Raw genomic sequence first — 12,482 nt, 5'->3', positions numbered from 1 at the left:
TCAGGCGCTATTTCCAATACCAACCCAATAGCCGTGGTGTCTACTTTCCCTTTGCGAAACATCCTCCATAATCTCGGGGTCTCGGGTAGATTGGCCAAATGGGTCGTCAAAATGAGTGAGTTCGACATAGAATACAAGCTGAGGACTGCGATTAAGTCATAAGTCTTGGCTGACTTTGTGGTCGATTTCAGTTCGGGATTATTGCCTCAGGCTACCAAGTAAGCAATGATAATATCGGAATCGACATCAGGGGTTTGGACCTTATTTACGGACGGATCTTCTAACGTAAAAGAGTTTGGGCTTGGTATAGTCTTAATCATGCCTTCGGGGAAAACCTGAGGAAATCCATCATGATGGTCCACTTAACTAATAATGAAGCAGAGTATGAACCTTTGATTGCAGGACTCGAGTAGGCCCGGGGACTTGACTCCGAGGTCATCGAAATCAAATGCGACTCACAACTGGTGGTAAATCAGGTCTACGGGATCTTCGAGACCAAAGAGGAGCGCATGCAACAATACATGGTAAAGGTTCAAGCTCTGCTGGCACGATTCTGAGAGTGGTCAATTACTCATATCCCAAGGGAAGAAAATGCAGAAGCAAATGCATTGGCAAACCTAGGATCATCAACAGAAACAAAGGGATCAGAGTCCGGGTCGTTAGTACAACTGATGAACTCAGTCCTGGATACATATGGTTATTACGAGGTAAATTCAACTAGTCTGGTGTGGGAATGGAGGAATGAAATTATCTATTATCTCGAACACGAAAAGCTACCTGAAGATCCGAAAATGTCCTGGGCGCTTCGGGCCAAAGCAACATGATATAGCTTCAAGGGTGACCAATTGTATAGAAAATCTTTTCAAGGCCCGTTTACCCGGTACTTAGGAGCGTCCGAAGCCAACTATGTCATGAGAGAGGTTCATGAAGGGATATGCGGCAACCACTCGGGCGCAAATTCCTTGGTGTTAAAGTTGGTAAGGGCAGGATATTACTGGCCCTGCATGGAACAAGACGCCAAGGACTTCGTGTGAAAATGTGATAAGTGTCAACGCTACGCGCCACTAATGCATCAACCGGCAGAACTCTTACATTTGGTCCTATCTCCGTGGCCGTTCATGAAATGGGGAATGGACATCGTCGGACCATTACCGCCGGCTCCCGAAAAGGTAAGATTTCTTATCAAAAAATCAGATATCACGAAGTGGTGGATTTCTTGTGGAAAAATATAATTTGCAAGTTCGGAATACCAAAAGAGATAGCATGCGACAATGGGCCACAATTTATCGGTGCAAAAGTTACAAAGTTCCTCCAAGATTTGAAAATAAAGAGGATCATATCTTCTCCTTATCATCCGAGCGCAAATGGTCAAACGGAGTCGACGAACAAAGTGATTATTCAGAACCTCAAGAAAAGGTTGGAAGCGGCTAAAGCAAATTTGCCCAAGGAATTAATCGGAGTTTTATGGGCATTCTGAACTACGACCAAGTCAAGCAAAAGTGAAACCCCAATTTCCCTCACGTACGGTGCAAAAGCTTTAATCCCGGTGGAAGTAAGGGAACCGACCTTGAGATACTTCAAGGCAGAAGAAGAATCGAACAACGAAGCAATGTTTGTCAACTTGGAACTACTCGATGAATGCAGGGAATTGGCATATGTAAGAATGGTAGCTCATAAGAAAAGAATGGAGCAGTATTATAATCGAAGAGCCAACCTCCGTTATTTCAAAGTATGTGACTTTGTCCTAAGGAAAGTAACTCACAATACCCTGAAGCTCAAAGCGGTAAAGTTAGGTCCAACGTGGGAAGGCCCCTACCGGGTCTCAGCTATCTCCGAAAAAGATTCATATGAGTTGGAAAACCAAAATGGAGAAAGGTTGCCCAGCAATTGGAACATGGAATACCTCAAAAGATATTATTCTTGATGAACATTATCCGATCGGAAAGTATGTGCTTCACTCTTTTTCCCTTCGTTCAGTTTTTATCCCAATTGGGTTTTTCTGACAAGGTTTTTAACGAGGCAACAACATAAAGCATACTATGAAGACATCATCAATAAGACTTTTAATAGCAAGACACACAAGCAGAGATCCACTCGAGGATGGTTAGATAATCTTTTGCTCTATAGCAAATTCCCACCGGGAAGTTAAGCTTGTTATTGAGCAAATGTTATTTGATCATTCACGAGCACAAATTCCAGTGTTCCAATTCGCATTCTTCGCATTCGAACACTGAGGGAATGATATGAGGATACGGCAACTATGACTGCCACGTCGACCTGGAACAAAAAATCGGAAATATAATTACGCCATCGGGACCGGGGACTATGCGAACAGCCGCCTAGAAACAAGTTATACAAGTTAGCCACATATAATGGCAATTTCTTTTCAGCATAGCAAATGCTTAAGTATTTTTTGAATATAGAGGGAATAAAATGAAATCTTTTTGTTTTTATCTGGTTTCTTGTCTGAACGATGAATTAACTTTGTCTTTTGAAAGCTAAAAAAGTACTTCAAATGTTAGTGTTATAATGAATAAAAGGCGTCCTCCTCAAAAGAACCGTAAACATAAGAGGGTTCTCTCTTATATAAACCCTCACGTTAAAGGGTTGGTTCCAGAAGAATTTATACCCGGAATCGAAAATGCCATCGGAGAAAAATACACCCGAATTCACATATGAAAAGGACGCAAAAAGTAAACTTGCACAAATACTTATCAAACCCCTCGCGGAAAAGGGCTGATACCCGGAGCCAAAAATTCTTTCGGGGAGAATACACCCAAAAGTTTCACATAATATGACGCAAAAAAGTCTGCGCAAAATTCTTAAAGAAAATGCAAAGATTAAAAGCTTGCAGGAATATTCTAACAACGAGAAGACTCAAACAATACTTGAGCAAAAGATGTTTTTATTTACAAAAACATGACAAAATGGCATAGATATGAGAACTGGAAAAAGAAAAGAAAAGCTAAACTGCATTGTCTCCGGAACCAGGAGGAAGAGAAGTGCACGCGCCCCTGGAAGAAGTAGATGGATCCACCGATGGCTCAACATTTTCACCGGTTTGGCCTTCGACATCATCATCCTCCGATTCTTCTTCAGTTCCCGAAAATTCGGAACCGGAACCAGAAGGACCAGGTGCATCAGACCTTGATGGGAGTCCACTTTTAGCAGCTAACTCAAGCTCGCGGGCCTTAGCAATTTTGGCATCAATCAATGACACCAGTTTTGGCCTTTTCCAAGGTTTTTCTCCTCGTGCTGTATATGGCATAAGTTTTTTCAACAACGAGGGAAGTCGCTCGGCGCTTAAGTTCTTCTTTGAGTTGAGTTACCTTGGCAGAAAGGTTTTCCCGAGAGGACCTAGCATATTTGAGGTTGACATCAAGGTCGCAGAAAGTTGAACTAAAGAGCCTATTATGCTCGATAGTTTTTCTGTACTTCTCTTCCAGCTGGCCGTGTCTCGCTCCCGCTGCAACAAGATCTTTAATTTTGGAGTTCAAGGTTGCCTTTAAGTTAATCACTCTTTTAGCGGAGGCAGTGACGTTCGGTTGCGGCAAGAACAACATTATGAACTTCAACCTATTTGGCCCTGGCTTCGTCAAATCTAACCCTCAGAGGGCCAATCTATTGGCGTAGGGTTACTACTTCTTGTTCACTCTGCCGCAAACGATCTTCCAATACAACAGTCTCAGCGGCTTTGGCTTCCAGTTCCGAAATGCGAGCGATATATTGCTTTTGCTCTACCAAAAGTTGATCTCGTGCGGAGATAATCTCTTCTTTTTCACGTATCAACCTTTGAAGGCCCTCGAAAATAAGAAAGTTGGCCTACAAAAGTAATAAGGGTAAAATTCAGGAGATGTTCACATCTAAAAGTGGAAGAAATGCTAAAGGAAGAAAGGCATGTACCGCTGCGGCATTATGCATAGCATTGTTCAACAAACACTCTCCTAAGAGTGCTTGAATCTTTTCCTAGTCTTTCTCTAAAGCCAAAGGCTTCAGATAATTAGCAAGCTCCACCGGCTGGAATAGCAAGTTGCATCCGGTAGAGACCGAAAGAGTAACGTTCCTCCTCCTTTGTGGATCTTCATAAGGGGCAGCATAATTTTGCCCCAAATTCCCATGAACTGGAGACTGTGGAAGAGAAACATCTTCTTCGTGGTCAGACGCGGTCGGCGGAGGTGATGTAGCAGTTTCTGGTGTTGGTAAAGATGGAGATGAAGCTAATGGAGTTAAAAAGTGAGAAGGAACTGCGTCAAGTGCAGTGTTAGTTGTTGGATGCTCACCAACCAAAGATGGAAATGGTCTGGAACTCAACTCCGAAGTACCGGACACAACAATTGGGGCCCATAAACAGGAGTTGACATTATCTACTAAATCAAATTCTCTCCAAAGTGTTGAGGCATCATCCTCGGTTGGTGTAACTCTCTCGACAGGTTGAGCATCTTGTTGAGATGATGAGGGTCATCGTCTTCTATGTAGAGAAGCTCCCTCATCACTAGCTTCTTCATCATCGTCGATTATCACGGTGTCTATGACTGGCCCGGAATGAGGGCCAGTCACTATCGCTACCGGAGAAGACCCGGGGGCATCGGTCCTCGCCCTTTTATTATTTTCCCCGGCTGCAAAGGAGCGTCTTCTCTTTAGTTGTTTGTCTTCCAGTCGGGGACTCCGAAGAGAAGCATTTACTCTCTAAGCAGGCCCGGAACCACTTGTTCGAGTAAGTGCCTCATGAAGTAGCCTCGCCGTATCAGCACGGTCAGCCAAGACATCCTCCTCGGGAACAGTAACAAAGCCCGCGGGTAGACCTAATTTCATAGACATGTTAGAAGAGATTAATCAAGTTCTTTACATGAAAAATTGAAACAAGATAAGTTTGAATTACCATGATTCTTGGCCTTCCACCCCTATTTAGGGCCAGTTTTTTCCACAAGTGAGTCTCAAGCGTTGTAACGTCCAAGATATTTTGTACCCACCGGTCCAAATCTTCAATCACTGGTGGGACCTAACGAGTTGTTGAAACAAACAAAGGATGGAGGATCAATACGACCATTAAAATTATTTTAGTAAAAGGAAATACTAAAAAAGAGCTTACGAGTGTGGTCCCAAGCGGCCAGAAAAGATAAAGTCGTTGCCGGAATGATGTCATCGGTGGCAATTGCAACGAACCATTCCATCCACCCACGGTCGTTGTCATCATCCATGCTAGACAATAAAGCATGGTGGCCACGCTTGTAGAGGTTTATCATTCCCCCGCGGAAGATTTTGGGAGAATAAAGATTTATCGTGTGAGCTAAGGATAGCTCCTCTCTAGTTTCCTAGCACAAACGTCGAAGGCAAGCAACCGTCCTCCACACAGAAGGACTTACTTGTGCCAAACACACCTGATAACGGAGGCAAAACTCCGCAATCACGAAGTCAAGCTCTCCGCTCAAAGAAAACGCACCCAAAGTAAAGGGATACATGTAAACATATGTAAAACCTTCCTTAGGAAGGGTGGCTCGTTCTGATAGATCAGGAGAGATAATTTTTAAGTCATGGCAGCAATAGTATTCCTTCACAACAGGAATGCTGGAAGGACGTATTGAAGAAGGATACCTGTTAACGGCCCATGTACGAGAATTAGCAGTAGGAAATTTCTCTTCGAAGTCTTTTGTGGTAATAAGACTTCTAGGGATGATCGAGCCCACTGTTGGGGGAGCAAGGTCCTCGGCTCTGTTTTTGCTTTTTGAGGAACCGGTACGTTTCGAAAAAGAAGCCATTGTAGGAAAGAAAGGGTTTTCCGTTTGAAGAGAATTAGAAGAAAAAAAAGATGAAGAAACAATATGCAAGTTAGATGAAGGAAGTTCGAACGGTTATGAAATATAAGGGTGGAAGTTGATACGTATAAGTAAAAGTTTTGGCGGCTAAATTCATGGCGAGGATTACCTCGATAATCGGCAAAAGATGTGTTGAATCATGGGAAGACACGTGTTCGGGGCATCAAATACAGAGAGATATGCATCTAATCAACCGTCAGAAGCTTTCAGAGGGAATTATAGTAATTCCCGTCAAAAGAGTGTTTCTACCAACTTTCCGGTAACACAAAGTTATGTCACCGGAAAGCATGGGGACTATCTGTATTGGGTAAAATATGTTGTGGCACGTGGCCGTCCGAGAAAGGGACACATGGAACCCAAGACGGGGATGACTGAAGACAACTGTTTCGTTTGTCACCGGGAAGAATAATGCTCAATAAAGATGTGATAAATGCTCCTCTCCCGGTAGTATTAAACATGGAATATTCATGGCATTAAGAGCAGTTACCTGTTATAAGAAATTTGGCATTTATGTTCACTATTACATTTTCATCAATGCTCCTCATAATTGACATTAAAGAAGGGCACGACCATAGGACCTTCTTCATAGCTATAAATAGTGAGCTTGGGTGCCATTGTAAAGGGCACGACTATTCTGGCAAACTTATACTATATTTTATACAAAACTCAATCCAATCTTAGCTTCTGATTTCTTGATTCTTTTTATTTTTGTGCCCGGAAACCTTATTCCCGAAATTGTTGCTTCTGTTGTTTCGTCCATATCTTAAGGCTAAGTGTTGCATAATTCTTCAATTATTTATTTATTTCAGGATCAAATTAATTCACTTATCTAGAAACCACGTATAAATTCAACTGTACCGTTTTACGGATAAACAGCTAGGTTAGTGAGCATTTTGTTTTTACTAAATAGAATACTACAACTTGCATTGTATTAGATGGATATACCGGTTTCTGATGATCTATATTAGTAGTATATATGTGTCAATGATCATTTTGTGTTCCTTTGTTTTGTGCTGTGCGTATAATGCGAATTGAATCTCTACAGAACAGTAATCAGTTTCTTTGCTTTCTTTGCTGGGACATCTGACAAAGAGTAAATTCGTTAGAGATGGGCAGCCAATTCGTCAGTGACTCTGTTCCTTTTGTTGATATTTGTGGTCTGCAACCTGAACTTGATCTTACCTGCTGGTCTGAACTTGATCTTACCTGCTGGTCTGCAACCTGAACTTGATCTTTGGTCTCTCATAGTTTCACCAAATTCATTGATCACTAGGTCATTGACTTGATCCTTTTATCAAATTGATTATATCTTCTAACTTTCCAAGATGTTCGGATGGTAGACATCTTCTCTTTAGCTCTCTAAATACCTTTATCAACACACAAATAATATCAGTATATGTTCCTTAACGAATCTTTACACAGCAAAGGTTGTCCCATAAAGGTATTGAGTCTTCCTTATGCGCTTGTTCTAACAAAATCTCAACTCAACTCTTCATTCTGAAACTTTTTTCTTTTCTTCTGAAGATTTCTTCAGAATGGCATAATTATTCAACACTACCTTCCTCAATCTTCATTGACTTTAGTGATCACACACCTGTGCTTTTTGGTACAAGTCCTATGTATGGTAAGGTATAGATTGCTTTATGCTTGTCAACTGTTTTATTGGACCAAGATAAACCAATATGAACAGTGAAAACCTAGATAAACCATCAATAATTTAAGCTGCGAAAGCATCAGAAGAAAACCAACAATTCTAACTTCGAGGAATTCACCAACACAAAACCACGATAACAGAGTTCAGATCATACATTTCCCCCATTACTATTTCCTCCCCTAAGACGAGGAATACCCATTCTGCTTTTGGTACATTATGCGAGCCACTAAACAGGTCATAGTAAAATGAGACCGCAACAACCTGATAACTAATAATCAAGTCAATTATGGATTTGGACCTGTTACGCTCATTATCAGGAGAAAGACATAGTGCTCAAATAAACAGTAACAAAAAAAAATGAAAAATGGTGTACAGCATTATTGTCCAGTCAAGAGTCCATCTCATTATACCATCAAAAGAGTAATTTGGTTCACTGATATTATACAAAAGTCACCACCCCAGATTCTTCAATGTACTACTCTTCAGCAACACGCTTCGACAAACATGATGAGAAGGGAATATGAACTATTTGTGTACTTAAACGATATGGATACAGAGAATCCAGGAGAAGAAATACAGGTGCACTGGCAGTGTCTCTGTGCGTTGATAGCGTTTCACCCAAATTCAGACATGTAGATGCAAGCAGACAAGAAGAAACAGTTTAGCTCGATTCCCTGCCCATATGAAAAGTGCATTCAACTTGAAAGCATTTACTTCAAGTAACCACTAAACGCGATACTAATCCATACCTTTCTTCCTGATTTCTTGCACAAATCAGAGTTCTTTATTCAAGTACCATAAATAGCACTGGCCTCTATTCCACTGTATCCAGTGAGCACTATTTCTACGTCAAAGTTGGCACCCCAATGGCCCGGTCAGTCGCTGTCCCAAGTTTCATCCAAGTCCTTTGAGCTTTTCACCTTTGTCTTGCTCTCGGAAGTACCCTCATTTTTCTTCATTTGCTCTTGACTACTTGTCCTAAAGCTATTAGTTACCCCTCTTGATGCCCTCGAACCAGGTGCATCCTCTGCACTTGATCCCAATGTTGCTACCTTATCATAATCCTCCCCCTCGTCACTACTACTTCTATACTCACTTGGTAGCATTGAGTGCTGCCCTCCCTCATCATCTGAATTCCACATGGCTTCCTCAAAGTCACTTAACATGTCTGAACCAGAACCTTCTGTACCAATCTTTCCCTTTAAATAAGGATCAAAATTTCTGCTTGAACCTCCCTCACTTATAGGTCTATTGCTCTTACCTCTCTGCCATTTCTCCGTTTCATACTTAGGATGCCTGTCAGGAGCCTTGTACATGCCGGAATCAGCGTAATTGCTTCTACCACGTCGGTCATCATTGTTGTCCAATTCATTGTCATCTTCAGATACATCATCATGTCCATCGTCATCAGCTATCTTCCTTCCGTATGTCTTATTCCAGCCACTATTCCTCCCTCCTGACTCATCATCTGATTCATCACTTCCCATCATTCCAGATCTTCTGAATCGACTACCTATATCTTCTTTGTTCCAATATCTCATCTTCCCTACTTCGTCTTTCTCTGCTTCTTCCTCAGCTGCCCATTCGTCATCAGCTGCCTGTTCTATCTGAGCAATAAAACGGTCAAGTTCTTCCTGGTCACTGTCTTCAGCTGTTGAATGTGTTTGGTCTATACTACTGCTGAGACCCAACTTAGTACCAATATCCTCCTGAAAGACATATGGGCTTCCTTCTTTCTTATCAATGGCATTGAAGAATGTGGATGCTACTCGCTGGATACTGGCCCTGGCTGCTGGATCATCAGGATTTATCCCCTTCCTCCGGAGCTCTTGTTCTATTTTCTTTATGTTTAATTTCTGTGATTCTAGTGCTTGTTCGAATCGGGCTTTAAATAATGCCTACATGGAAGAGATAACTTTGTCAAACAGAAGATGTGTACTCATCACCAGAACATGTTCAAATTTCCAGCTTTGTTAAGCAAGTTACAGAAAAGCTAGTTCATTACATACAATAGGAATTAAAAGAGTTCAGAATTTTAGTCCCTATGTTCAACACAAATTCCAAAATATCGATGGTTCAACAGATGAGACATGCTGTATACCCATTGTAACTTGAAGAATGGGCTCACATTCAAGAGAATAGAACTTCAGTTGAACTGAATAAAACAAAGGGACCAGGAGTACATGTGAAAGACTCATAGCACCCAGGGAGTTTTACATCACATAGGTGTATGAAACACAGACAGAAGCTAGGTTCCCTCAAGCAAATACAAAATTAAGGGGTTAACAGAAACATATAACAATTCATCAACTTCTAAAGTTACTACTAGGCTTTATTTACATAAGCAGTGGATTACATAAAAGGGACAAGGCAAAGAAAAAGAGATTTGTAGCTCACCTTCCTTTTTGTAAGTGTGTTGATAGGTATTAAATTCTTTGGCTGGCGGTAGTTTCTGCCGCGAAACATAATAATGGTTTTTACATTGTGTATGTTAAGCACAATACCACCACTTAGTCGAGCCAGCATTGAGGCCATCTCTTTTATTTTTTCCTTAGGGAAGTTATCACAACAAACTTGCACAGTCTCATGGAACTTCCAGTGGAGATGCATATTTTGAACAACTCCTCCGAAGACTCCACGAACACCAACAGGAACATAATTTTTATTCCTGAAACCAATCTTCTTATACGCTTGCAGTTGCTCAGGAGTCAGAAGCTCAGGATCATGCCGTGGAGATGGCAACTCTGGTAGCTCATATTTCTTCAGCTTCTGAAGTAGCAAAGCAACTTTTTTCTTTGCTCTTCGGAGATTATAAATTAACCGTTCTTCATCAGTCATTAGCTTCAATTTCAACTTCTTTGACCTCCGTATCTCCCTTAGGGTTTTGCTTGACTCATTCTGCATTCTCATTGCTACTCTGCTCCTCATGCTCTTCCCCGACATCCACCGCACTCCACCACTGCAATTCCACACATTACTCGTTGCAGTAAATATAGGAACTTCCACATTTTTTACCCTCGTATTTTCACCGCTTGAAATCATATTCACCATATCGTATCTCCGCAGAATCGCATTCCTATAGTAAAAAAAAAAAATAATAATAATAAATCTCTTTGATAATTAAAATTGTATAAAATTAAATTGATCTAAACTTAACTGACAAAATTAGAAAAAAAAGAGAGAGGAAATATACTGCAAGGAGCGCCGTTGAATGTATCTGGAAACGAACATGATGGCGATAATGTAGAAATCGGTCACTGAGCTTCTACTTTCATTTTTTGTGGGGAAAGGGAGTCAGCGGCAAAGGGGACGATGGGATTAATTTCGGGGAAGAAGGAGAAATGAATATAACTGGGTTACAAAAGTTCTCAGTCCTTTAACCTAAGTTGAGGCTTTCCCCTCAGACCAAACCTGTCCACTTTTGTTATGTACTTAATTTTTCTTTACACTAATTATATTGTCTTACTTATCCTATCCTTTTTTTTATTTATTAATTTTGCTAAATATTTTATTTATTTATTTTACTTTTTTAAAATTAAAATTTTTTGGTAATGACACTTGTCATCCTATCCTTAAATTTTGCTAAGTATTTTATTTTATTTTTTTAAATTAAGATTATTTTTGTGATGACACTTCATCCTCTCTTTATTTTGCCTCTCCTATTATTATAACTAGTTAAAGCTTGGGCCCAATGTAAATAAAGCTATATTGTTTTATTATACATTGTGATATCTTACAATTCTAATCGTACTATTTCACTTGTAAGGATATTTTACTAATTTTTTAAATTATTTGTCATTAGTTATAAGTATTAAAGTGAGATATAAAAAGTAGTTTCATTTTTATATAATGACAATAATAACTAAAACATTTCATATTTGCATAGCCAATTAGCTCTGCACCAATCTAAGAAAAACCAACATATTGGACTAAAACAGCACAAAAATACTCTTAAAATAATGTGATATTGTTCAATTTCGTCTAAGGTTTCACGGTTTTCCTAAAAAAGTCTCACATCATTAAGAGTATTCAACTCCTTCCTTATTAGTAGTTTTTTTTTTCCTTTCTACTTTCTATGTCGGACTTTGTCCAGACACACCCAACAATCTCCCTCTTGAACTAAGTTCCATATGACCCATCACCATTCATGGGCTAATTTGGAGATTAGTTGTGTGTCATTCACATGATATCAGTAATTACAGACACCGAAGCTCACAGGGTATGTATGCATCTTCAAAGTTACGGTAAAGTTCATAAAGAGGACCATAGACGGGCAGATGCACTAAGCCGGATCCCCACAACACACTGCACTATCTCCATACTCGTCCCGTCAAATCATTCACTCTAATACCAAATGTTGAACTAAAACGTCCCAAAGATACTCATGACATGTGTGAATATTATCTGTTTTGGGGATAAGCCCCCACAGTTTTTCCCAAAATACCTCATCTACATGGTATGCTAAACAACGACACAGTAGTTTGTGGCGAAGCTTATGAAATGGTTAACACATATTTATAACTTAGAAATTTGGAAGTTCTATAAACTCGATTCAAGTACTTTTCAATTTTCCCATTGTGGTTTAGTTTATGGCTCTTGGCGAAGCTTATGAAATGGTTAACACATATTTATAACTTAGAAATTTATAACTTACAATTACTCGCTAGTCCCCCGCCTATTCTTTATTTTATTACTATTTGGGAATCAAAGTCATTTCTTTAACTATGTTTTTTCGGATCATTTTTAAATTTTTTAACTATAATCTTGTTCTTGCTTTACTTGTGATAACTGTGTAAATTAATTTTTCTTGGGTCGAAATTCAAAATGCTATAGGAGAATAAATGATAGATGTAGGTGGTTTGAGAGAGTGATTAGTAGTAAACAGATTTGGCCTAATGTGGATCCCGTAGCTTCCACATGTTCAGCTCATAGCCTCATATGCAGCCCTATAAGTAATATTTAGTAGTGATTTATCAAAGAGTTAAATTTATAGTGGACGTGGGTTCTTACACGTG

At 39.9% G+C, this 12,482-nt stretch overlaps 1 protein-coding gene across 2 annotated transcripts; it reads right to left on the bottom strand.

Moving 5' to 3' along the window:
• Nucleotides 1-7,732: 7,732 nt before the first annotated feature.
• LOC104112083 (CRM-domain containing factor CFM9, mitochondrial-like) lies at nucleotides 7,733-10,877 on the bottom strand. 2 transcript variants are annotated; one of them, XR_689902.4, is made up of 4 exons: nucleotides 10,661-10,877; nucleotides 9,865-10,543; nucleotides 8,217-9,365; nucleotides 7,733-8,141 (listed from the first exon to the last, which is right to left on the bottom strand). XR_689902.4 is itself a non-coding variant. In XM_009621912.4 (3 exons), the coding sequence occupies exons 1-3, from the start codon at nucleotides 10,696-10,698 to the stop codon at nucleotides 8,343-8,345; spliced, it is 1,740 nt and encodes a 579-aa protein (XP_009620207.1). In that variant the 5' UTR covers nucleotides 10,699-10,877; the 3' UTR covers nucleotides 7,733-8,342. The 2 variants fall into 2 exon arrangements, 1 of the variants encoding a protein (XP_009620207.1); XM_009621912.4 differs by having other exon boundaries at nucleotides 7,733-9,365.
• Between the last annotated feature and the right edge of the window lie 1,605 nt (nucleotides 10,878-12,482).

Source organism: Nicotiana tomentosiformis, chromosome 7 (genome assembly GCF_000390325.3).
Source record: "Nicotiana tomentosiformis chromosome 7, ASM39032v3, whole genome shotgun sequence".
Taxonomy (NCBI): Eukaryota; Viridiplantae; Streptophyta; class Magnoliopsida; order Solanales; family Solanaceae; genus Nicotiana; species Nicotiana tomentosiformis.
Note: the sequence above shows the minus strand (reverse complement) of the source record. Positions and strands in the feature narration are given on the sequence as shown.